General features: G+C 43.6%; 1 protein-coding gene across 7 annotated transcripts in view; it reads right to left on the minus strand.

Annotated features, from left to right (window-relative positions):
* Nucleotides 1-26,586, minus strand: part of GSK3B (glycogen synthase kinase 3 beta) — a 192,600-nt gene that overhangs the window by 128,206 nt on the left and 37,808 nt on the right. For 6 of the 7 annotated variants that reach the window (XM_039366604.1, XM_039366601.1, XM_039366603.1 and 3 more), the window contains exon 2: nucleotides 7,470-7,663. The exons of the other annotated variant lie outside the window; for it this stretch is intronic. In XM_039366604.1, coding sequence (XP_039222538.1) covers nucleotides 7,470-7,663 — 194 coding nt within the window. The remainder of the gene's footprint in view (nucleotides 1-7,469; nucleotides 7,664-26,586) is intronic. 7 annotated transcript variants of the gene reach the window in all.

Genomic DNA, 26,586 nt, shown 5'->3' on the forward strand with positions numbered 1-26,586 from the left:
TATGAATTACAGCAGGGCTTTTCAACCTTTTCACAGACTGTACCACTTTTAGGACATGACAATATTTGAGTACCACCAGTGGCTTGGCAAGGTGTAAAACAATTTAACGACAAAAAAAGGGAAAAAGTGATAAAGTACACCCGCCCAGATGCTCCACATTTGAGAAGCTTTTCAGATAGATTTACTGTAGCTGGTCACTCATTCTGAAAATAGCTGCACTTTGGCTTTTGACAATACAGATATCCTCAATTACCATCCACATGTGGAACTGGTTACTTGGTCATTAAGTAAGGCAGTAGCTAAGAGATGCCACTGCTGTGATTATGAACTCTGTTCAGCTTTACAGACCTGCAAAGATTCTAAATGCAAGGATAGGTTGCCCAGTTATTTTTGCCATCAGTTGGTAATGAGGCAGTCACTAAATAATGACTACTTTTATCAGTAATTTATACTTAATCACTTTTCTAGTAATGATTACCTTATCACAGAAATATTCATATGTCTAATAATTTAGCTGTTGTGCAACCAACTTCCACATGCAAGGTGTTCAGTGAGCTGCCTACCAGTCAGAGCTCATTTTTCAATTAAAGCACTGCTGCTTCAGACCTTTTACTGATGTGGCTGCCTAGCTACCTAGGAGCGTCTGCTCCCACCCACAAAACTGCACTGAAGAATTTTACACATTTTATTCAAGTTGAGAGCACCTTTCTAAGTACTTTTCAGAAAGGAATGGATATCCTTCTTCAAAACCACCTGATTTACATAGAGATCATTCAAAGCTCCATTCCCTCCCAGCCCTGTTTTTATCAGAGAGAAGAAGTTCTAGAGAGGATCAATTCTATCAGACAGGCCAGCTGCAACCCTCTCAAATTAAAGTTACAACATTTGTTGTTGCTGAACTCCAACAACACAGCCACAGGTAGAAGGACCATTCTGGGTAGACTGAGGGGAAATATACTCCAGCAAATATGATTGGGCAGAGATTCCCAATTCATCTTAAGGCAACAGTAAAAAAATAAAATAAAACATACTGTTTTATTGAAATAAAAAATTCTGGACCAATGAGCAACTCTGAGCCTTAGCAATAACTCAGCAATAGTTAACAAAACAGGAAAGGCAACAGGGTCCTTCTGAAGAATCCAGATATTTTTCCAGGGTTTCTACAAGTCTATTTTTCAAGACAAAAATGACCAGTCCATAATTAGAGATGACTCCCAGCACCTTTGTTTGCATTCCCAGGAGATTAGCAGCCTATTTTCCCCATTTTAATCATTAGAACCTCCACTCTTCCCCCCACAAAAGGCCACCAAAAGCCACATCCAATGGAGCCCCTCTGACCCCCAAACAAAAAAAGGTTTTCCTATCCCTCCTCAGCCTGATACCTAGGAACAAGGAAGCCATCCCATCTGAAGCTTTCTAAACTTCCTTCATCCAGATTTGGAAAATAAACTATGGCTGCCTTAATATTTACCCCAAATTAACCCGAATTCCAGAAATGTGGTTTTACAGCTGATTGGCTGAAGCTGCGTGCACCGATCCTGGGCTCCTGTCCAGCTCACTTGCTCATGCTTCACTGGAAAACATGCTGCTTGCTAACTTAACAGAAGCGCCAGGATCAGCACCAGGCTCCAGCTGATCCACGCTTCTGGGTGGCTCCGCAGAAGCGCAAATCAGCTATAGCTGCGCTCCTACCCAACTCACTTGCTCACTAACTCAACCTTCGCCTGAAAACACGTGCTTGCTAAACACACCATTCGCTTGCTCACCCTTCCCCCAAAAACACGCCATTTGGTCATTCACCCTTCCTCAGAAAACGGACCGCTCGGTCGCTGTTCCTCCGAAAACAGGCCTCTCACTCTGTCTCTCACTGCTTTGCTAAGAAAAGCCTCTTTTCTTTTCCATCTGCCCCTTTTATACCTTCTCTTCTCTCCATCCTCCTCCTCCTTTTCTCTTCCGGGTGCACTGGAAGCTCCAATTACCATGTTACCACGTGCACAGATCCTGGGGATTCTGCCAAGCTCTGCAGCTCCGGCTGATCTCCTCCAGGTCCGTGTAGCTCCACTTTAACTGGTTCCCTCTCCCACTACAATTAACTAGGGCTCGCGTACCATCAGCCAAGTGCTAAAGTACCACCAGTTGAAAAGCCCTGAATTAAAGGACTTCAATCACCAAACCCTACATGAATAACATACACTGGAATAACTTTTCAAATTTCGTCTGCACCCACAAATGACAACGATGTTCTTGCTATCATTTCCACTCAGAGTCTAAAGCCCTTGTCAATTGCTAATTCCAAGTCACCACTAGGACCTCAGCTTAATAATCCATCAGATCCTTGTGGCGGGGGGGAGGACCTCTTTCTGGAACACTGTGGGTCTATTAGTTGTCTGAGGTGCACCAATCTAATAGCTCCCACCTCCCTATTGGAGGGTAATACCAATATGGAATCAGAGAGGAGATGTCCATTATGAGAGTCTATGATAACATCTTCTATATGCAGATCATGTTGCAACTGCTCCAAGATAAACGCCACAACTAGTGTGCAACCCCCAATACGTTGAACTTTCAGTTATCTGAGTCAGATCCTTAGTCACTATGGTGCATGTGAACTCCTGACTTGCCTATCATTCAGTATCACCCAGGGGGAGATTAAGACCCCCAAGGCCCAAGAAACCCTTGGGGATTCCATCACCAACCTAGCAACAGAATCTATCAACTCAGGCAAGGATGTTGCTGTAAAGAAGAAGCCAGTATAGCAATAACAAACTCAGTTGTTTCCTAAAATCATCTTCAACCAGAGACTCGTATGCAACTAGGTGCAGACTAGAACCTATGAAAACATCAAGGCTTCCTGGATAACAAGTACCATATTTTCTTGTACTAGAGTGGCAGTTGATGCCAGACTCCAAATTCAGATGGCATATCTCTAAGAGGGGCACCCCTGCTGCATACTCACCCAGGTCTCAATTATACATGCCTGATCAGCTGCCTCATCCATAATTAAGTCATGGATGAAGAAGGTCTTTACATACCCGTCTGGCATTCAGAAGCAGCTGTTGGAGTCCAGGGCCACCAAGGATCCAATGACCTGGCTTCCAGGATAAATATTGAGGTCTGGAAGGCAGGACAAGTTTTAACACTGGTCCTGTTGCCCCTTTGAGTGACCCACCCTCAACCTCCCACTATATCTTCCTCCTTGGTCACAACAATGATGGAACTACTTGCCCTCTTCCCTTCCCAGTTTTTTTTCTGCCCATCTCAATGCCCACCTAGAACTGGACAACATGCTCCATTCTCACATCTAGTGCACCCCAGTACAAATATCCACAAGTTGCCCCTACCTCTAGTATTCAGCAATCTGGAGGAAGGCCTACTGAAGTGGATCACCAGCATCTGCTCATCACACTTCACCAAAATTCCATCTATCCCTATCCCTAGACTCCCAGGAAAATCAGGCCAAAAAGATTGTAGTTGAAGCTGGGCTACTCTCCCAAGTTGTCTGATGTAACAGTTGGAAGGTAAAGCATTCCAATCTAACAATTATCATTGAAGCAGCAGCTAGCAATGGCCAGGGAAGAATAGGCCAGTCATAGGACTCAGGATAATAACCAGAGCCTGTTACTAGCATTATTATGTGAAAATAATGTCAATAACAGTAGATGTTATGCAACATCTAAATAAAACAATTATATGGATTGCCCCAGAGATTGAGACAGTATTCCAGGTCTGTGTGTGCTATATCTCCCTATTTGAAAATTAGGATAATCAAAGCAATCTGGAAAATGCTGAGAGTATAATACAATTTATACTGCTATTTTAACTACCAAGATTCTGCTATTTACTAATAGAACGGTTCTAACTTTAGTAAAAGCATAAACAAAAAGGGTATATATTTTGGTGGAAGTAGGTAAAACACTAAAAGTTTCTTCAGGTGAAGGAATAAAATTGAAGGTTAAGATTCACAGAAATACAATAAGATTAATACTTCCTAACTTTTAATCAGTTTTAATCTCCAAGATTAGATTAAGTATATCCTAGGAACAATAATGTTTTTTGAATCTTTATGTATTATCTCTAAGATATCTGGAGAATAAATAAAGTATCAGATGGTAGAAAGAGGGCAAAATCCACGGAGCACATCACTGAATGTGATACTTATACCTGGAATATTCCATAGTAGATCACAAACTGAACAAATCTAAGCAACTTAACAACAATGCACAATTATCGTAAGTCAGTAAGGATTTGTCAAAAACATGTTAATCATATGAACTTTGTTTCACTGTTTTATACTTAATAAATTGCAGGAATTGTAGGAGTTCATCACATCACCTGACTTGTTAATTATAGATAGCATGCCATGACAATTAAGTGAATCAACAGTTAGCTCAAACAATCAAGTAGTCAATGGTTCCTTAAAGGAAGATCAAAGTTTGGTCCACGATGTATTCTCTTGAACTCTTTTTAATGATTCAAATGAAGAAATAAAAGAAATGTTTTATCAAATTTTCTTATGACACAAAATTGGGTGGGAGGGTTAGCTTATTATAACATAAATAAAGCACAATTGCTTGGATAAGGGAATTGAAGGTAACCCATTAAGTTTATGAGAGAAAGCTGGGATGGATTATTAGAGAGAGAAAAAAAATCAGCAATGAACTGAAATGAATAAAATGTCTAAAATATAAAGTTCCAAATTTGGGTAAAGAAAATGAAAGGCTGTGGGAGACCTAGCTTAGTAGTAATATATATGAAAAGAATCTGGATGTCCTTGTCAACTACAAGTTAAACAAGAGCCAACAGCACTATAATACTACGAATAGGGCAAATGTCAACTTGGGAAGCATTAACAGGAATGCAGAATTCAGATCACAGGAAGTGATTGTTCTACTCTGCCTTATTAAAATTCCTATTTAAAGTCTACTCTGGGCACCACCATTAAAAAAATGAGGGTAGCAAACTGGAACAGGTTCAGAAGACTACCAGGAAACTGAGAGATCAGTAAACAAACCTGATGAAGAACAGCCAAAGACTCTACCATGTGTAGCCTATAGAACAGGGGTCCCCAACCCCCGGTCCGTGGCATGTCAGCAAACAAGCAGAGCCCCATCTGCGGAATGCAGGCAGCACACAAAACCAACCCCCTCCAGTCCGCAAAAAAATCTCTCTCCACATAACTGGTCCCTGGTGCCCAAAAGGTTGGGGACTTGTGCTATAGAAAATACAACCAAGGGGAGATATGATAGCAATTTTCAATATGTTCAGAGGTTGTCACAAAAAGAGAAAGTGGGCATTCACTGTTGCCTCAAAAGGAAAGACAGAACCAATAAATTGAAAATGCAAGGAAGTAAATTTAAGTAACACAGGAACTTCCTGACTATATAAAATGTCAGTATGTGGAACAGGCTACTGCTTAAAGTGGTGAGTTCTACTTTGCTAGAAAACTCCTCAAAGAGAAGCTGAATGGTCATCTGTTAAAGATGATCTAATAGATCCTACAATGAATGGGAAATTAAAGACCATAAGATTTAAGATTCCTTACAACTTTATGGTTGTAAGGAATCTTAAATCTTATGGTCTTTAACTTCCCATTTATTGTAGGATCTATTAGATCAGCGGTTCTCAACCTTTGTGTAACGGCGACCCCCGTCACACAAATGGTATGCGCATGCGCAGTGCGGCGTGCATGGGGGCGTCTCCCCATGCGCGGCGCGCACGCGCAGCAGCGCCCCCATGCGCGGCGCATACACGCGGCGCCGCCCCCAGAGGGGAGAAAATGGCGGATCGCCGCCTTTGGCGACCCCCGAAAAATGGTCGATCGACCCCAAATGGGGTCGCGACCCATAGGTTGAGAACCGCTGTATTAGATCATCTTTACTTCCTTTATGGTTCTACACACAAAAATAACAGAGCAAGATTTAATCAAGACAAATACAAATTTCTTCACTCAAGAAATGGAAATGAAAGGTTTTATTGGGGGAGACCTGGCTTGGCAACAATACTTCTGAATAACATTTGGGAATAATAGCCTTGAGAACAGAGGAGTAAATATCCTTCATGCATCTAAAACAATGTCGTCAGAAGACACTCAAAATTTGTTCTATACCATTCCAGATCAATAAATTTTAATTAAAAGAAGTCAAATACTGGCAGAATGTTAGGGAAAAATATTCTAACAATAAAAGCAGTTCAATGATGAATTTAATTAAGTACAGAAGTGACAAGCTCCTCTTCACTGACTGTGTTTTAACGAAGAACAAAGACAATTCTGGGGATGCTTTCACTTGGAATTCTCCATACATCATGAGGGTGAATTTGTTGCCCAAAATGACCTGTCCAGCTGTATGTATATATGTAATTTCTTTTATAATATTAAATTTAAGAAGACTTACTCAAAAATAACCAAGTATAAATTAATAAACCAACCAAACCTTAAATAACCAAATAACCAAACCTTAATTTTAAAAATATCATGCCAGGTTGCTTTTTGAAAAATTAACTTCTGGGCACTTCTTTTGAAACTTCACTATCTCAGCTTTTGTAGAATAAGATACAGAAATTCATGTACTTGAATAAAAATGCATCTTAAGTGCTACTTGGTGTTTGTAAACTAATAGCCATTCTAGCTGGATATAAACCAAGAACAGAAGTTTTAAAAAAGCCATTTCCAAATAAAACCTTATGTAAAATTACAAATAGAGCACAGTTTATTTTCATTGTGGTCTATTGAATAACAATTGGTTGAGTTGTTTAGTGCACTGAGTTCTAAACCATGGTTTAGAAAGTACAATGGCTGAGGTTGTGCAATACTTGAAACATACATATTAAATCACATTATAAATAGCTAGCTATTGTGGTCTACTGAATAACAATTAGTTGAGTTATTTAATGTATTGAGTTCTAAACCATGCTTGTGCAATACTTAAAACTTATACATATTAAATCACATTATAAATAGCTATCTATTTATATGTATAAGTTTCAAGTATTACACAACCTCAGCCATTATACTTTGTAAACCATGGTTTAGAACTCAATGCACTAAATAACTCAACCAACTGTTATTCAATAGACCACAATGAAAATAAACTGTGCTCTAGTGCAAAGCAAGAACCCAGCAACAAATTCTCTATAAAATAGTAACTGAATGCTTGTTGTAAAATTATTCTATTAAAATTATCCTATTAATTTAGTTTCCCTAAGCAATCACATTCAGTTTTTTGGGGGGAAACCTTCATCTTTATGACTAAAATAAAAACACTAAATCAGTCAATTTTTCTTTTTCTTTATTTATTGTCCATCTATCAAATTAAAAATACATTATATTTCAGCACAAGGTTTGTTTTGCACCAGACTATATTTGAAATATCAATGTATATAATATATTTATTATTTGGAGAAAAATCAATCAGAAAGGAATGAAAGAGAAGGACAGAAGTTATTCTTAATAATATTTTTTATCTCTTTACCTTAAATCTCTTGTCTTGCAGAACTTTTTTAATGGCAACCAGCTCTCCTGAGTCACAGAGTTTGGCTTGATAAACAACACCAAAAGATCCATTCCCGATCACTTTAGTGTCTGTATAACTAACTTCTTGGGGCCTATCTGGACCTTGTCCAGGAGTTGCTACTACTGTAGTCACTTTGCTGCCATCTTTGTCTCCTGGAACAATAAGAAAAAGATGAGATACTGTTAAATCTATGCTGGAGGAGAAAAATTTGCAAGGCATAATTTAATATATTGGTCATATGAATGATATAATATATTGGTCCTATCAATGATATAATAATCATTGGCCTCATCTGAAACCATGATGAGTCTGCATACAGACAGGAGATTGAACAACTGGTCCTGTGGTGCAGCCAGAACAATCTGGAGCTGAACAGTTAAAAATGTAAATATGACAATGGATTTTAGGAGGAATTCTCCTTTTCTACTACCTTTTTCAATATTAGACAACACAGTATCAACAGTAGAGACCTTCACGTTTCTGGGTTCTATAATCTCCCAGGACTTGAAATGGACACCTAATATTAGAACCATCATTAAAAAGGCACAACAAAGGATGTTTTTCCTGCATCAACTCAGAAAGCTCAGACTGCCCAAGGAGCTGCTGATACACTTCTACAGACGAATTATTGAATCTGTCATTTGTACTTTTATAACTGTGGTTTGGTACAGCAGCCAAACAGGACAGGTACAGGTAGTCAAGACTACAGAAAAAACAACTGCAACCAGCTTGTCTTCCATTGAAAATCTATATACTGCATGAGCCAGAAAGAGGGCTGAGAAAATATCTACAGACTTTTCATATCCTGGATATAAACTGTTTCAATTCCTTCCCTTGGGATGCCACTAGAGGGCATTGAATGCCAAAACAACTAGTCTTTTTCCTCATGCCATCACTCTACTAAAGACTTAATTTCCACAGCATTATCTTATGCCTAAGGATATTTACCCATGTAGTAGGGCTGTATTAATATTATCCTTTTCATCTTTCCTATTACCTTCTCCTATTGGTATCTTATTTTTATCATTTTATTGTTTGTATGTACACTGAGAACTTATGCACTGGGGACAAATTCCTTGTGCGTCCAATCACATTTGGCCATTACAAGAATATTCTATATTAATAAATATGTTATGAAAATAATATTTTTAATGTCTATACTATGAAAGAATAATGTTCAACCTTAGATACAAAAGGCATGCCCTGTAAAGTCCCCCAATTAAATCTTACCTCTGACCAATAGATTTACATGACCTGCATTTAACAGATCACTGTTTCTTGCCACCATTAAAAACAGAAAACCAAACATTTTGACCTCATTAGCCACTGATTGTCAACTAACAGAGGGCCAGGCCAGATTGCTAATTTCCTATCGTAATTCACAGTTGATATCTAAGAAAAAGAATAACTAAGAAAGATGAATAATTAAAAAGGTATGTGCTTGTGGGATATGCACATGTAGGGATGGGTCCAATTCTTGCATTCTATACACTACTTGTCTTTAAAAAAACCCATTCCTATTCCTCCACAAAACCAATCATTCCCATGTCATGTAATGCCACCAATTTTGCAACCCTCAACCCACACAAAATTTGTTATTCATTTATTTGTATATAATGTTGAGTGTAAAATATAATATAAAAATACTGAATGTAACCCTTCCCTTTCCAAAGATTACCCATTCTCAGTGTAAAATTTAGATTCTCATAAAAAGGGAGAAAGTATAGTTCATAAGTAATGCAGATTGTGACTCATTTATTCATTTACAAAACTTATGTGGCCACTTATCTTATGCATGATAATGCTAGGCAGCTCATACCAACATCAAAAAGAAAAAACAAAAAGAAAAAATATAACTTTCTCCCAAAAGACATCATACTTACAACCACAGCACCACAATATCCTATCAACTCTACATTTGCTAAACTCATTTCCAACCCAGCCCAGTGCTTGGGGAAAGAGGCAGGTCTTCACAACCCTCCCACAAGGTTAAAAGGGTAGTAGCCCTCTGAATTTCAGAGAAGCTATTCCAAAAAAGACAAGGGCATCCATGGAAAAGATGCACCTCCAAGGCATTGGCCAGATGGCAACACTGGAGTATGCCACCTTATCTGACCTGATGGTAGGAGCAGTTATCCTGAAGGAGACATGGTTCTGCAGAGAACCTGGTGTCATGCCATTTATGGCTTTAAAGCCAATAACCAGCACTTTAAGTTGCACCTGGAAGGAACTGAAAGCCAATGCAGCTTGTACAACAGCAATGTAACGTGGGAAAATTATGAAACACCCAGAATTGAGTGCATTGCTACATGCTGGATAGTTGTAATGGCCAAGTGGTCTTCAAGGCCAGCCCCATGTAGAGCATATTGCAGTCATCCAATAGAGGATGACTAAGGCTTGAGCGCTTGAGCAAGGCCTCCTGGTCCTGGAAATAGGAAAATCAGCACACAACAAAAACTTGTGCTTGTCACTGTACCTTCATCTGACCCTTACAGCAAACTATTTCCCAGCAACAAACCATAATCAGAAATCATAATTTGGTCTCTAAATATAGGAAGCAACAATGAATGATAAGCAGAACGTCTTCAAAGGCTGATTTACTTGTGTTGCTTTTTTCTACCAAATGAGGCCTTCCTGCTGCTATCTGCCTGGAAACAGGAGAGAGTTCCCTATCCTATTAATTCCTGATCAGAACATCTCTTACAGTAGAGTATCTAGTCTGTAGTTGTTTCAACAGCAGAAAGCTGTTGACCAGTAAAGCTGTGCAAATCTTTGGATTCAAGACAAAAATTGCATTGCACATGACAGCTGCAGACGGCTCTTGCAGATTTGCAATCTGAACTTAGTTAACAACCATTAATTTACAACCATTCAGAGTTATGGTGATGCTGAACAAACAGTAGTTGTGCCCAGTCTCCCACGTTATCTCTTTGGAATGCCCCTACAGTCACATGATACAAACTCAGGCGCTTGGCAAACAGCCCTGGCACTTGCAACTGCAGAGGAACTTCAAGTCCTCACACCCACCTATTTCCCTCCTCTCTGCCCCTTTGGCCACCCTGCATTCTGCCATCTCTACTGTCCTGCCCTCTGCTGCCCTGCTGCCCTATACTCTGCTGCTCCCAACTGCCTTTGTTGTCTTCTTGCTCCCACTGCTGAAAAAGCACTCCCAGCCTGGCCCTTCATGAGGCATCTGCTTTCCTTGCAAGAGGCAAAGCCAGCAGAGTGCAGGGTAGCTAAAAGGGCAAAAATGTGAGGGTTTAAGTGAATTAGTGGGAGAGGGAGTTGAAGAGGAGGTGAGCATGGAAGGCCAGGAAAGATAGTTGCTGACCATGCCAGGCCTTCTTCTCACAGGTTGTACATAGCCCGTTCCTTGCAGGACTTTGGGAAGAAGGCCTTGCATGGTCAGCAGCTGTCTCACAAAGGGCCAAAATTGCAAAAATCATCTGGAGGGGGGGCAGAAAACAAGGCGTTGGGAGTACAGGGCAGTGAGAGTACCCTGCATACTGTACTGCAGAATACCATGCTGCTAAGCTGGGCTGGCTGCAGCTTAGCACCATACTATTAGGGTGGCTAGTGTGACTGAGACTAACCTCACGCGTGCCACTGTACAACATACCACATGGCCTCCTGCTGCGATCGGTGGCACCAGCACGATTGTCATGACGAGCCATATGGCATCCTGCTGCGAGCGGCAGCACCGGCACTATGAGCCACATGACCTCCTGCCACGAGCAGCAGCACTGGCACAATGAATCATGCAGCCTCCTGGTGTGAGCAGCTCAGTGACATAATACACCATATGGCGTGCTGCCACAAGTGGCCACAGAAGAACTCAGGCAGCAGCGCGACTGATGTCATGGGAGGCCTGGCTGCAGCAGTCCTAAAGTAAGCAGGTAAGACATCCCCCGGAAATAAGACAAAAATATATATATATATATAAGACCGGGTCTTATTTTTGGGGAAACACAGTACTTCTTAAAAATGGCTACAGGAAAATCTGGGATTGAGCAGACCAGTTCCTTGGAACCACTATGGATAAGGAGAGGATTGGAGATAGCCCACATGCATTTTAGACAGAGTATGTCAAGAACGATTTCCAGATTCATTCTTCTTTCGGGGGCGTCAATATGTCAAGAATGAAACTTTGGCAGCTACGTGCCTCTTTGTTTCAACTTGCCATTAGAGTAAGGGGGAGGTGTTGTTTTAGAATTGGTTAGATGGAGAAATAAAATCTCTACAATGCCACTGAAGACCGTGAAAGACTGGAACCTTTCCAAGCACACTACAGCAGGTGAGGAAGCAGACAGTTCCCATAACAATGTGAAATTGTTTACATGAACTACATGAGAGGGTGGGGGTTTGGCCGGAGAAATTATTGTTTAATTCTATTAACTGGTTTCTGGGAACTTCAGAGTTAGTTTTGCTTCAACATTACCATGCCGTGTGTTCAATAAACAGTAAGAATTTTGGAAACGGAATGAACCTGGAGTTTTATTTGGATTCTCGAGATGGATATTGACAGATTTGCTATCTTGCTCACAACCATGTGGAGACTTTTAAAAGACACTAAGTTTGCAAACCTCACTTCATAATTATTTTCAGAAATTGCTCATTGACTACATCTAAGCTATTTGAGACCACTGGAATGATGTTGAAAACACCAGGTGAGTCTACATTCAATCCTGAATGAAAATTTTAATCATAAATTGAAGAATGTAAATAATCTGAAATAAACAGCAAAAAAAACCTAAGCAAGATTTTGATCTCTGAGATCAAAGTTATAAATAGACTAAGAAGTCAGATAAAATTGGAATATTCAATTTTTTACATTTATTACAGATTTTGAAATTAATTATAAAGAATAAGTAACTTCTTATCAGAAATAGATTCTGTCTTGGTTTTTACAACACAAAGCAAAGTTAAGTAATTTCATGATTTCAAAAACTGAACGCTAGAGGGGACCAAAGATTTTAGGGAGAAGAAAGATTTACAAACTTGTAAAATGTTGCAAAACCTTCTAACAATGAAAATACTAAAGGAGATTTTTGAAAACTGAAATCAGAAAAGGGGCATTGTCTTACCTGAACGCCTTTTCTCAGCATGACGATGGAGAATCCACCAATGGGTTCTGCTTGTCTTCTGCCTGTAGACTTAAGTCAGACAATTTTTGCTCCACCTCTCCTCCTGAGACGCCCCTTTCCCAGTCTCGACTGAGGCAAAAGCTGTTGGCTATGTAATCTTGTGTTGGCTCAATTCTCTCCCCACATAGGACCTGACTGACCCTAAGGGCAGGAGTGGATTCTTCATCATCATGCTGAGAAAAGGTGTTCAGGTAAGACAATGCCCCTTCTCCAGCATGACGAGTGGAGAATTCACCAATGGGACATACCAAAGCCTCACTGTCCCTACAGATGGGAGTCAGTCTGGGCCTGTGTCCCACTCTCTGATACTACACTTTGGAGGACCCTCCTGCTGAAGGAGGCCTCTGCAGATGCGAACCTATCTAACTTGTAGTGTCTTATAAAGGGGGAAAGGTGATGCCCAAATCACCGCCCTGCATATTTCCTCAATCGGTGCTTGAGTCACGCAGGCTGCTGAAGTGGCAGCACTGCGAGTGGAGTGTGCAGTGATTTGCTTGGGGACTATTAACGACTGTCCCCTGTATGCCTCTTCTATGCACCTCCTAATCCATCTTCTGATTGTGGATGCTGTGACCCTTTGACCTCTTGCATGAGAGTGGAAGGAGATGAACAGGGCTTCTGATTTGCGGAAGGGTGTCGTTCGTTTAATGTGTTGTCTTAAAGCCCTGCGAACGTCTAAGGTGTGCCACTTGCGCTCCAATTCATAGGAGGGCTCAGGGCAAAAGTCTGGTAGCACTACCTCCTGTGTTCTGTGAAATAGGGAATTAATTTGGGAATGAAGGAAGGGTCCAAATGTAGGACTACCTTGTCCGTGTGGAAGATACACAGATCCTCTCTAACTAATAGTGCTGCCAGCTCTGAAATGCGCCTAGCTGAAGTAACAGCGACCAAAAAGGCGACCTTAAAGGTCAAATATTGTAAGTCGCAGGTCCGAAGAGGTTCAAATGGGGGTAAGGTAATGGCCTGTAGAACCTTAGGCAGATCCCAGGAAGGATATCTGTGGACCACGAGTGGTCTGTTGTTTGTTGCGCCCTTAATGAAGGATCGTACCACTGGATGCCTGGCTAGTGGTTCAGAGTTGCCATAGGTAAGAATGGTGGATAAGGCGGCCATCTGTCTGCGAATTGTGTTGGGCGCTAATCCCCTATCCAAGCCTTCTGCTAGGTAGTCTAAGATCCTTAGGATCGAGATGCTAAAGGGGTCTAGCTGTTGTTTTGTGCACCAGCTACAGTAATTTCTCCATTTGGAGTCATAGATTCTGTTAGTTGTAGACCTTCTAGAGGCCTGGATTGTCCTGATGACTCTTTGTGAAAAGATCTCCCCTTCTAGGATGCTCCGTTCAAGTGCCAGGAGACTAATTGGAGCCATTGTGGCCCTGGATGAAGTAGAGCCCCCTGGCTGAGGGAGATTTGATCGTGTGGAATCCTCCATAGTGGGGATGTAGAAAGGCTTACGAGGTCTGCAAACCACGGCCATCTTGGCCAGTGTGGTGCAATGAGAATTATCTCTGCTTGTTCCTGCAATATCTTTCTGATGATTGCTTGTATCAGAGGAAGCGGTGGGAAGGCGTATAGCAGTCCTTCCGGCCAATGACCTCAAAGTGCATCTGCTCTCTCTGCCCCCTGGTGATGGAAAGTGGGAGTAGAACCTTGGGAGCATTCTTGGAGCTGGCAAATAGGTCCAACACTGGGTGGCCAAATCTCTCTGATGCTTCCCTGAAGAGAGCAGGGTGCAGGTTCACTATGAGTGGTCTACCGTTGCCCTACTTAGGAAGTCCGCCTGATGATTTGCTTCTCCTGATATGTGCTCGGCCTTGATGGAGGCTACGTTGCTCTCAGCCCAGGTTCTCAGAGCCTGTGCTTCGGTCATGAGGGACCTGGATCGTGTGCCCCTGTTGGTTGACTGGGCTTTGGCCGCCACATTGTCTGTGAGAACCAGGAAATGCTGATCCGCTAATGTGTTGTGAAAGTGGCGAAGGGCCAGGTGAATGACTCTGAGCTCTAACCAGTTTATGTTGTGTTTTGGGTCCTCCCTTGACCATTGGCCCTGTGTCAGCTGTGACTGTTGGTGTGCTCCCCAACCGACTAGACTGGCATCCGTATTCAGAGTGATTCGGTCAGTTTCCTTGAACACATGTCCCTTTTTTACCACTGGAGTGACTCCAGGACCCCTGGTGGTACCTTTACTCTTTGGTTGGATGAGTTCATTCTCCTCTTTTGGAATGGGAGTAAGAACCACTGCAGATCTCTGGAGTGTAGTCGTGCCCAGGGCACGATTGCAAGGCATGAAATCATCTTTCCTAGTAATTGGGAAAGTGTGGCCAGTGTTGTGGTTCGCTTCTTTCGAATCAATCTGACCATGGTTCGAATGCTGTCCTGATGATCTCGAGAGAGGTAGACATTGCACTGTATTGTGTCTATCACAGCTCCTAGATGGAGAAGCTGGGTCAGTGGGACCGTCTGGCTCTTTGAAAATTTACTGAGAAGCCGTGTTCCTGAAGGGTTATTAGGGTCAGTGCTAGATCTGACTGAGCTGTCTGAACTGACGGAGATTGGATGAGAATGTTGTCCAGATAACATTGAATGCGCACAGGAATTGTTCGCAGAAGTGCCACGAGTGTCGCCAGTATCTTTGTGAATACTCTGGGAGCTGAAGAAAGTCCAAAAGGCAGGGCCCTGTATTGAAAATGCTGCCCTGTGTGGCAGAATCTGAGAAACCTCCGGTGTTCCGGAAGTATGGGAATGTGAAGTTAGGCCTCTGTCAGATCTATGGATGTCAGGAGGTCTCCTTTCTGATGCTTGCTAATATTGACTGTAGGGTTTGCATTTTGAACTTTCTGTAAGCCAAGTGGTTGTTGAGGCTTTTTAAGTCTAGAATTGCTCTCCACCCCACCCCGAACTCTTTGGGACTATGAACAAGATGGAATAGAATCCCTGTCCCCACTGATCTTTCTCTACCAGTTCTATGGCCTGGATGTCCAGTAGGTGTTGGATGGCCTCCTTGATAAGATTCCTTTTGGTTGGATCCCTTGGAGATGGACAAGGAATGAAGCGGTTTGGGGGTGTTGAAATGAATTCCAGTGAGAGGCCGAATCTGATGGTATTTAGGACCCAAAGGTCCATGGTGGTGGCTTGCCATTTGTAAGCGAAGAGAGCAAGCCTGCAACCAATGGGAAAGTCCTCCCCGCCGTCATTTGATCTCCTGTAGGGGCGACCTCCCGCTCCTCGAAAGGGCCGCTTTGATTGGAACTGTTGTCTGAACCTGTCTTTGTTGCCGGTTCTATCACCCTGTCGGTCTGACCTAGGCTGATAGGGACGAGAATGGGAACCTTACTCTGTGCCTGTGTCAGATCAAAAGGGCGGGTAGGACGTGACTCTCCTCTCCGTTCTCCTTGACAGGTGGGCCACAATCTTGCATTTGTCCTTGTTCTCTATAAGATAAGTATCAAGGGCCTCATCAAAAAGGCAGCCGCCCTTGTAGGGTGTTGCCGCCAACTGCCACTTTGCCTTAATGTCGGCTCTCCGCTGTCTGAGCCACAGCAATCTGCATGCTCCGGTGCCCTTGCAGAATAGTTTGATGCGTGTAAGGATGAATCTGACATGAACTCCACTGCCACCGCTAACCTTAAGTTCTGGTGGGTTCTCTCCTCCTCTGGAGAGATACTCACCTGGAACTGACACAGCCAGAGAAGTGAATTCCTAGTGAAAAAGGATGTAGAGACGGCTGCCTTGATTGCCCACACTGAGGCCTGGTGTGCCTTGCAGAAGATGAGATCCATCTTCTTATCTTCTAATTTCAGGACCACCGCCACATCCCTGGCTACCATGGATGGAGAAAAAAAGAGCAGTTAGGGGTTCATCTACTGTCGGAACCTCTATTACCTCCGATAGAGCCGGATCTACGTTGAACATTTTCTTGTCTGTTCCCCCCATTGGAAGGAAAGACCCCGATGGCCCCATGTTATTCTGAACTGAATCAAAGAAGAGAGGGGGGCAGAGAATAAATTGTTGTGTGTAAGTGGGCTGTGAAAACCTCGTTGTTTGTGACCTGACTAATTGATGGTCCCTTCTGAGGAAGCAAAGGTCTCTCAATCTTTGCGGTGCTGCTGGCCTTCTGAAGCAAGGGTTTGAAAAGGGATGGATTAAAGAGGCCCACGAATGGTGGAGGATCTAGGGATATGTCTTCTTCCTCTGACAGCCCCTGATCTGTCAGCTCATGGTCCTCCGCAGGAAATCCCCTGCCTCTGGAGGACCGGGAGGGGGAAATTGAATCCTGGTACACAGAGGCTTCCTCTTGGGAAGCTACAGACCCTGTTCTGAAGCAATGATGTCTTGAAGATGCCATGGCTTGAGAGACGGCCTGAGATATCAGGGATTGTAAGTGTTCTGATGACAATGCTCCATGATTGTCTGAAATACGGGTGCCTGTTTCCATCCCTGGACCTCCAGACCCCTCATTTAGGGGAGATCCGCTCCCCTGCTCTGTGTCAGCCTCTGCTTCCAGAGGTTCCTGATTAGGCTTTCTCGGGCCAAATATTTCCTCGTCCTTGTAACTAGGTGGTTCTAGCCCCTCCTCCACTGAGCTTTGCCTCTTCTCCGCTGTAGAAAACTGTTTTTTCCAGAGCCTGGTGTTGACATTTGGCCTCCCTGTCCGCTGTCTTTACCAGATACTGTCTTGGCTGTGATCCTGCCAGCCGCTTTCTGCTTGGATGATTTTTGCCTCTTGCGATCAGGGGGCTAATGGAGATTTCCTGCGCTGTCTGGATAGCGCTTGTGTCTGCCATTTGTCAATGGGATATAATCCCGGTGCAAGCCTGAGAAAGAGAGGTCTCTATTAGGAGGCCTTGTAGATTCTAGTCCTGGGACGATCTGGACTGAGTCTTGCAGTTATTATTATTTTTTATTTATTTAATATTTAATATTTAGGATGGAGGTTAGGGATAGCAGAGGAAGATTCTGTTCCCTGAGTAGCTTTCTGCAGCTCGGCCGAGTCCCCCAAGCTCGTTAGAAGCCTCCCTGCGCTCCGCCTGCTGGCTGAGGTCCAGGAAAAAAGCGTGCGGCAATTTAAGGCTCCCCATCGACCGGCTGAGCTTCAGAGAGAGTGGGCTGCCAATGGAAGCCGTGGGAGCCCTGACACTCACCGCAGATCAGCTGGACTAAAAAATTAGAAACCGCAGGAGATCTGATGCCTTCCATGGACCAGCTGAGTTTCAGTAAGCTTCGGGGACCGGTTCGTTATCTGTGGGCCAGCTGGGCTTCTGCGGATCAGCTGGGCTTCAGGGAATCCTCGCGGAATCCCGGTCCCTGTGGCTTAAATTTTAAAAATCCTTGGCTGTCCCGGAAGAGGGGGAACTGAGGCAATCCCTATAGTTGGGGTGTGGAGGGAGTGGGGGTGGAATCCTCCCCAGTCCTGGAGCCCATGCAGAGCCAAAATGGCATCCAGTTCTTTGTTCTCCCTCCGGGATCAGCTGTCCTAAAATCAAGCCTCGTGGCTGCACTGCAATTTGCCACAATGAAAAGGCAGTAAAAGGCGAATCTCCGTTTGTCCTTCGCTTCCCCCCCTTTGGATGAAAATAATAGAAGAATACAACCTGATTTAAAGTCCTTTGAGTCTGGAGTCAAGAAAAACCTGTCTGTCCAGGCTGAGACTAAGTCAAGACTAGGAAAGGGGCATCTCAGGAGGAGAGGCAGAGCAAAAATTGGCTGACTTAGTCTACAGGCAGAAGACAAGCAGAACCCACTGGTGGATTTTCCACTTGTCATGCTGGAAAATAGTAGTCATGGTATCAAGAATGTCAGTAATGATGTCTGCTTCTATGTCCAAAGGATATTACTGAAGAAACAGCAGATGTAGAGCAAATTTTAGCTGATAAGATAGAGATGGTATGAATAATGGATTTACAACTGACAGCTAAGAGAATGTCTTAGAAAAGAATGTTTCACATCTACAAAAGAAAAATACAAATGATAAACCAATAGAGTGACTGGAATAATTTTTTCCTACTAGATTTACAGAAGTGGCTTGTTAAAGTGTAGAAGAATTCTGTGGGATGAGTCAAGGAAGAAATGAAATCAAACCCTATGACAATATTTGAATGAACTAAAGAATAAGACTGTAAGAAATAAAAGGAATATAAAGTGGGTTTATTTGATCAAGATTAAAACAAGATACATTGTTACCTCTGGCAACTTTTAGACTTTTGCTGACACCAGGACTAAAAAGATAATGTTTTATAGATGTGTACAAATGAGAGTTGAGATACTGGATGAAGAGATAAATATTTGTAATCTTTTAGGCAATGAAGACTCACTAAATCTGTTTATACTTGTGGTGAAGGTTGGAGGCAACTTCTTTATATTATTTTCTTTCCTTTCTTGCATTTTTTACTCTTTCTGTAGGATCTTTTTTCTTTTTTTTAAATAGTATTAGATTTTATTACTACAATCAACATTCTTAATAAAACTATACATATATATGGAATGGGTACATGAAAGTTTGGAAGAGCAAACAACAAATTGCTTCCTCGTGCTATATCCTGTGAATATAGTTCCACAGATTGTTTAGGTCAGGGGTAGGTAACCTTGGCTCTTTTATGACTCGTGGACTTCAACTCCCAAGCTGGGTCAGGAATTCTGGGAGCTGAAATCCACGAGTCATAAAAGAGCCAAGGTTGCCTACCCCTGGTTTAGGAAATTGACCCTTAAATTCTGTGTTTCATTCAGTTTGTTACTAAAACAAAACAAAAATAAAGTATTAACTATAAAGTTATCCAATTCTCTACAAACTATTGCTCCATTCTGATATCATTAATGACTGTAGAAAATCAGATATTTCCAACTTAAATTTCAAGTTCAAAATTAGTTCTTCTGGGGTTAAGAAAATATTTTTAGGCTAAGGTAAAGATAAAGTGTCATTTGAGTTTGATACCATAAACCACCCATGCAGTTTACGAGACAAAAGAATATGGTACAAAAGTGGGTTGCCACTGCCTTCTTCCACAGTATATTCCTTTTTTACTTTTCTGACTAGTCTCCAGCCCTGGAATTCCTCTTCTGTCTTCCTGTTCAAGTACAAACCAAGTAATCACATCCAGTAGAAGCTAAAGACCTTTCTAATATTCAAGAGGTGAGACAGTATAATTGATAAGGAATTAGAAAATGGACTGAAAAATTAATTAATTAAAAGTGTAGACATCAACTTTGGTAACACAAGATAAGCTGATAGTACCTTATGGCAGAGCCAAGCAGACCATATAAGCGTAAGCTGGGTCTCAAACTGATGTGGAATAAATGTATTAATCTATCAGCATAGAGTAGACATCATCAAGATGGAAAATTATGCTTCTAAATAAACTTGCCAATCCTATAACAACTGACAATAATCCAAATATTCAGAGGAAATTTTTGAACTTCTACTAGAACTTCTTCCAAGACAGTGGTTTTCAATCTTTTTAATGCTGCGACCACCCCCCCAACCAGTCGTAAGTCGAGGACTACTCAACCGGTCGTAAGTCGAGGACTACTCAACTGGTGCAGCCCCGTTTGCAGAATGGGACTTTTGTTGGGCTCAGCAGGGCAGAGACAGCCTGGACAATTCCTATTGGCTTTTGAAAGCCAATAGAATTAGACTCTATTCAAGAGAGTCTATTCTATTGGCTTTCAAAAGCCAATAGAATAAAAGGGAGTAGCATAGCTAAGGAAAAGGGGGGGAAATGGCGGACTGCGTTGTTTGGAGACCCCCGTGAAATCGTCGTTCGACTCCAAATGGGGTCCCGACCCACAGGTTGAGAACCACTGTTCTAAGAGCTGTGGTGGCACAGTGATTAGAATGTGGTACTGCAGGCTAACTCACTGCTCACTCCAGGAGTTTGATTCTGGTTGATTCAGCCTTCCACCCTTCAGTAAAATGAGGATCCAGATTGTTGGGGGCAATATGCTGACTCTGTAATCCGCTTAGAAAGGGCTGTAAAGCACTGTGAAGCGGTATATAAATCTAAGTGCTATTGCTATTGCTAATGCTATGGTGGCCACCAAAAACTGATCAAGATGCAATTTATCACTTTCTTTTATTTCTTTATTTGTGTGAGAAAAGAAGTATATGGAGAGAGCACTATCTTTGGTTCGCTACTTGTTACAAATATTATAAATATCAAGAGATATACTATAACAAATTAATTAATTAAAAGCCATGAAGATTGAACCTGTCTCTATTGCTTATGTTGATGAGTTAATTTCTCCTTTAAACAAGACAGCATGAGAAAGTGAGAAAACTATTACATACCACAAGTAATGGCTTATCATGCTACAAACTCACAGAGCTCAATTGCAAAAGCACCATTGTATTTCCCAAATGATAAAAAAAAAAAAAAAACTTTCGAAAATCACAGCTACCTTCTGCTAGTTCAGTGGTTCTCAACCTGTGGGTCGCAACCCCTTTTGGAGTCGAACGACCGTTTCACAGGGGCCGCCTAAGACCATCGGAAAACACATATTTCCAATGGTCTTTGGAAGCGAGACACCGCTCCACATCCATCTCCGCATGGCCTCCTCCGCCATTTGCAGAGAGGGGGGGAGGCACTTTCGCTTCCCCCCCTCTCTCTCTCTCTCAGGAGGACTTACCTCCTGCAGGGCTCCTGATTGGCCCTGCGCCCAGGTGCCCCACCCCCTGGGAGAAGTGCAGCCAGGGCTCATGGCCTTGGAGCCGCCTGGGGAAGCCCCGGGATCCTTGTTGGGAGCGGCCCACTGGAGGCTCCGCTGAGCGGGCCAGCCCTCCCGCAAGCCGTGGCCCAAGGGAGACCAACCCCTGCGATCCCCAGCCAGCCCGACCAATGGACCTCCTTCCTTCTCCATCTCCTTCCTTTCCCCTTCAATCTCTCTCTCCTTCCTTCCTTCCTTCCTTCCTTCCTTCCTTCCTTCCTTCCTTCCTTCCTTCCTTTTCCCTTCAATCTTCCTTCCTTCCTTCCCCTTCCCTCCCTCCCAACATTTTTGAGCAAGGAAGAGTAAGCTTCTCCATCGAGCATTGCTATATTGTTTTTGTGATTAATCACTATGCTTTAATTATGTTCAATTCGTAACAATGAAAATAAACTCTGCATATCAGGTATTTACATTACGATTCATAACAGTAGCAAAATTACAGTTATGAAATAGCAACAAAAATAATTTTATGGTTGGGGGTCACCACAACATGAGGATCTGTATTAAGGGGTCGCGGCATTATAAAGCTTGAGAACCACTGTTCTAACGTGTTTCAACCCACTGATAAAATTTTCCCCAGGTTTTATAAAAGATTGAATCTTCTTTTTCCTCCATCTCTAACATTAATCTGTCCATTTCTGCACAATCCAAATTATAATCTGGTCTGATGGTAGATTTTCATTTTTCCAAAATTGGGCAAATAATATTCTTGCAGCTGTTACTACATGTAATATTAAATAATCATTTTCTTTGCCATAGTTAGGTCTTAATATACCTAACAGGAACAGTTCCAGTTTAAATTCTATCTGGATTTTCATCATCTTTTCTAACCATCTATGAATCTTAGACCAATGTTTTTTTTTTTTTTTTTTTTTGCAATAGAACATGTCCACCAGGCATTGCTATGAAGAATAGCGACTACTAAAATGAACATTTTACCAAAGCTAATTTTTTTATTTCAAACAGTTCCTGTAAAGCTGGGTAAGAAATTTTTTGACGATTTAAATGCAATAATATTAAGATTTATATGGCAAAGAAAGAAAGAAAGAATTAAATGTAAATTTCTACAAGACTCGAAAGATAGAGGAGGTTTTTGACTTCCGGATTGGAGACTTTATTATCAAGCAGCTATTTTGCTTTTGTTTAAAGAATGGATTACTCTGAGAAATAAGCGAATTCTCTATTTACAGGGATATGACCTTCAACTAGGCTGGCATGTCTTTTTATGGTACGAGAAAGCTAAAACACATAAGTACTTTCAAAACCATGCTATAAGAAATGTTTTACTTTCTAAATGGGAGAAAGTTAGACACAAAATGTATATGAAAATTCCTGAGTGGCTTTCAAGGATGGAAGCATTTGCTTACCCGAATTTGATTAATTATGATAAACTTGTTAGTTATAAAGATATTTTGGAGAAGGACGGAAAACTCAAAGACAGGCAGCCCTTCAACAACAAGGAAGTCTGCTTGTCTGTTCGCTTCCCCTGAGATGTGTTCGGCCCTGATGGAGGCGAGGTTCACCTCCGCCCAGGATCCCAAGGCTTGGGCCTCGGACATGAGGGATCTGGACTGGGTGCCCCCCTGTTGGTTCATATATGCCTTTGCTGACACGTTGTCTGTGAGGACTAGGATGTGTTGCCTCGCTACCCTGCCGTGAAAGTGGAGAAGGGCCAAGTGTATGGCCCTTAACTCCAACCAATTGATGTTGTGTTCCAGATCCGCCTGAGACCATTGTCCCTGTGCCCACTGAGACTGCAGATGCACTTCCCAACCAAACAGACTGGCGTTCGTCGTGTGAACCGGTCGGGTTCCTTGAAATGTGATCCTCTGGCTACTGCTGGTGATGCCCACCATTTGAGGGACCGCAAGGTTTCCTGTGGGATCCTTACTCGCCTGTTGGAAGAGCTGAGTCTCAACCTCTGGAATGGAAGGAGAAACCATTGGAGTTCCCTGGAATGTAGCCTGGCCCAAGGAACTATTGCAATGCATGATACCTTCTTCCCCAGGAGCTGGGATAGCATGACCAGTGGAATTGTTTGTTCCCTGCGTACCCTAACGTTAGGGACCAGATGCTGTCGCAACGTTCCTGTGATAAGTAGACCTGCCCCGATAGTGTCTATAATGGCGCCCAGGTGTAGGAGAAAGGTGGATGGACTGGTCTGACTCTTTTGTAAGTTGACCGAGAATCCGTGTTCCTGGAGAACCCTGATTGTCAGCACTAAGTCCGATTGGGCAACCTGGAGGGGGACTGGATGAGGATGTCGTCCAGGTAGCATGGAACGCACACCGGTATCGTTCGTAGGTGGGCAACCAATACTGCCAAGATCTTGGTGAAGACCCTTGGGGCTGACGATAGGCCGAACGAGAGGGCCCGGTACTGGTAGTGGTGTCCCGCATAACAGAACCTGAGGAAGCGCCGGTGGCTGGGAGTGATGGCAATGTGGAGGTACGTGTCCGTGAGATCTATGGACGTCAGGAGATCCCGGTGTCTTATGCCGCCCAAGATGGACTGGAGGGATTGCATCTTGAACTTTCGATAGACAATATGATGGTTCAGACCCTTGAGGTCCAGAATCGCCCTCCAACCCCCCCCCCCAAGGTCTTGGGGACCACAAAGAGGATGGAGTAGAATCCTCGCCCCTGGTTTCCGGCCGGAACCTGTTCTATTGCCTTTATCTCTAGGAGGTGTCAGATAGCCTCTCACAAGAGGTTGCTTTTAGCGGGATTCCTTGATTGGGGGCAAGGGATGAAGCATTCTGGGGGACTGCATACGAACTCCAGGGACAGGCCATAACAAATGGTTTGGCGAACCCAGGAGTCTGTGGTGGTGGCTTCCCACTGGCAGGTGAAGAGCACCAGTCTGCCACCTATGGGGGAGAGGTTTGGGAGTCATTTGAACCTTCTGTAGGGGCACCCCCTCCCCAAAAGGGCCGTTTGCTCTGGCTCAGGGGCCTGGGTCTGGGGCCGGGCCTGTCTGGTTGGCGGTCCTGCCTAGGTGTGGGTCGGCTTGCCAGTGTCTGAGCCATAGCATCCTGCGTGCTGAGACATTGGATGCTATCGCTCTGGATGAGAACCTGGCCTCATGTAGCGTGGCATCCGAGACATACTCTGATGCTGCAGCAAGCTTGCTCAGGTCTTGTTGTGTATGCACGTCCTCCTGGGGGAGTCTGGCTTATAGTTGACAAATCCAGAGCAAGGAGATTCATGCAAAGAAGGATGCACAGGTGGCGGCCTTTACTACCCATGCCGCCGCCTGGTGGGTCCTGCGGAATGTGAGTTCCCATCTCTTGTCATCGGACTTTAAGACTTCCGCCATGTCCCCCGACACTGGAGACGGGGAGAAAAGGAAACCGAAAGGTTCATCCACCTTTGGCACCTCAAGATCCTCTGACTGTTCTGGTGCTGCGCTGAACAGTTTCCTATTTGTTCCCCCCTGGGGGGGAAGGTGCCCGATGATGACCATTGTTTCTTGATGACATTCCGAAAGAGTGTCGGATAGGGAACGTGGTGCTGACCCACAACAATGGGTCTGCATCGGGCGGTGGGTCTGGCTGTGGGTATGGTCCGGTCCAATGTTGGCCATAGCATTGGCTCTGTGGAGCAGGGAAAGGAAGAAACGACGATTTGAATACCCCTCGGAATGGAGGGGGTCTGGAATAGGGTCTTCCTCCTCCCACCATGACAGGTCCTGTTGGACATCCTCCATAGGGAAGGAGTCCCTGCTTTGAAAGGACCGTGGTAGAGAGGAGGAGTCCTAGTGTCCGGTTTCCCCTGGTTGGAAGCAGGTTGGGATAATGGCCATTACGGATTCGGTCCTCGACCTGTGGTTAGCCCTAGTAGTCAGTATCCTGTTGAGTGCCTGCTCAATTAAGGTTTGGAACCGATCCTCGGAGGGGAGACCTTTGGTCTCCGCCCCTCCTAGCCCTGCCGCTGTGGGGCTGAGGGTGGCCTCAGGTGTGGTTGCTTGGGCTTGTTCCTCCTCAGGGACCTGGAACGTCCCTTTCAGGAACCATACTCCTTGGGTAGAGGGTCCCAAGGGCAGATCGAAAGGCGCCTCCTCCATTTGCTCCGCCTTTGTCCTGGCCTGCTTTTGTGCTTTGGAGAATTCCCTCTCCAGAACCTGGTGCCTTCTGTTAGCCTGTTTCTCTGCCAACCTGGAAGGTTTCCTTCCAGAAATGGACTTAGCTCTGGCTTTGATCCTGCCTGCCACCTCCTGCTTGGAGGATTTCTGGCTTCTGCAGCTGGTGGAAGGGGAGGTGGTGTTCTTGGGTTGAGACACCGTGGGCTCCTCCATCCTGAATTGAGCTTTCTCAGTGGCAGGGGATCAGTTGGCGATAGGCTGAACAGGTACAGCAGGGAGTGGTTGTCCTGCTCTTCTGACCACTTGACCGGTGGTAGGAGGTTGTCCGGTCTGTCTACTGTTGTGGCAATCCTGCTCGCTGTAGACTGCAGATATGCTTAATGTGGTCAGGTTAACAATTTGCACCAGATTACTAGGCAGGCGTTTTTAAGAATGGATTGTGTAAGACTGAGTAGATTTTATTTTATTTTATTTTATTTAAAATTTTGTTATTAATTAATTTCCTATTAAATAAAATCTGTTATTATCTATTATCTATTATAATGTCTTTATTATTTATTGTTAAAGAAGAATAGGAACTAAGGAGGGGGGGAGAAGGAGTGGATTGTGTGTTAAAGGAGAGCATCGGCAACGAGGGTCGTTTCTGTGCAGCTCTCCCCTGCTTATAGGGGAGGGGGAGTGAAGGGATAAAGTTAGCTTAGGAATCCCCATGAGGGATTGTGTTAAATGATGGAGCAGCTGCCATGTCTGTTTTGGCTTTAAAATGGCAACCGGAACAGTTCCTGGAGAGAAAGAGGGGGCAGTGCTTGCCCGGCTACAGTTTCCATGGCAGGAAACTTGAGATGGAAGAAGGCTGCCTCCTGCAGCCGCTGCGTGCTCCGCTTTCCAAAATGGTGGCCGGAGCAACAAGAAGCAACAGAGGAACGATCCCTGCATTTAATCCAGCGATCGCTCAGGACGCCTCACAAGCCGAAGGTTCTGTGTCGCTAGGAAATTTCCCCCCGTAACTAAACGAGAGGAAAGAGAGACATCCTGGAAGAATGGCAGCCGCCGCTCCGATGGGTGAACCCAGACGGCTGCTGTGCTGAGCCCAGCACTTCGCAGCTGATTCGCTCCTTCCCAGGGCTTTTATTTATTTATGAGACTTATATA

The sequence above is a fragment of the Crotalus tigris genome, unplaced genomic scaffold (genome assembly GCF_016545835.1).
Source record: "Crotalus tigris isolate CLP2741 ecotype Arizona unplaced genomic scaffold, ASM1654583v1 scf7180000020347.5012614909:4044961, whole genome shotgun sequence".
Lineage (NCBI taxonomy): Eukaryota > Metazoa > Chordata > Lepidosauria > Squamata > Viperidae > Crotalus > Crotalus tigris.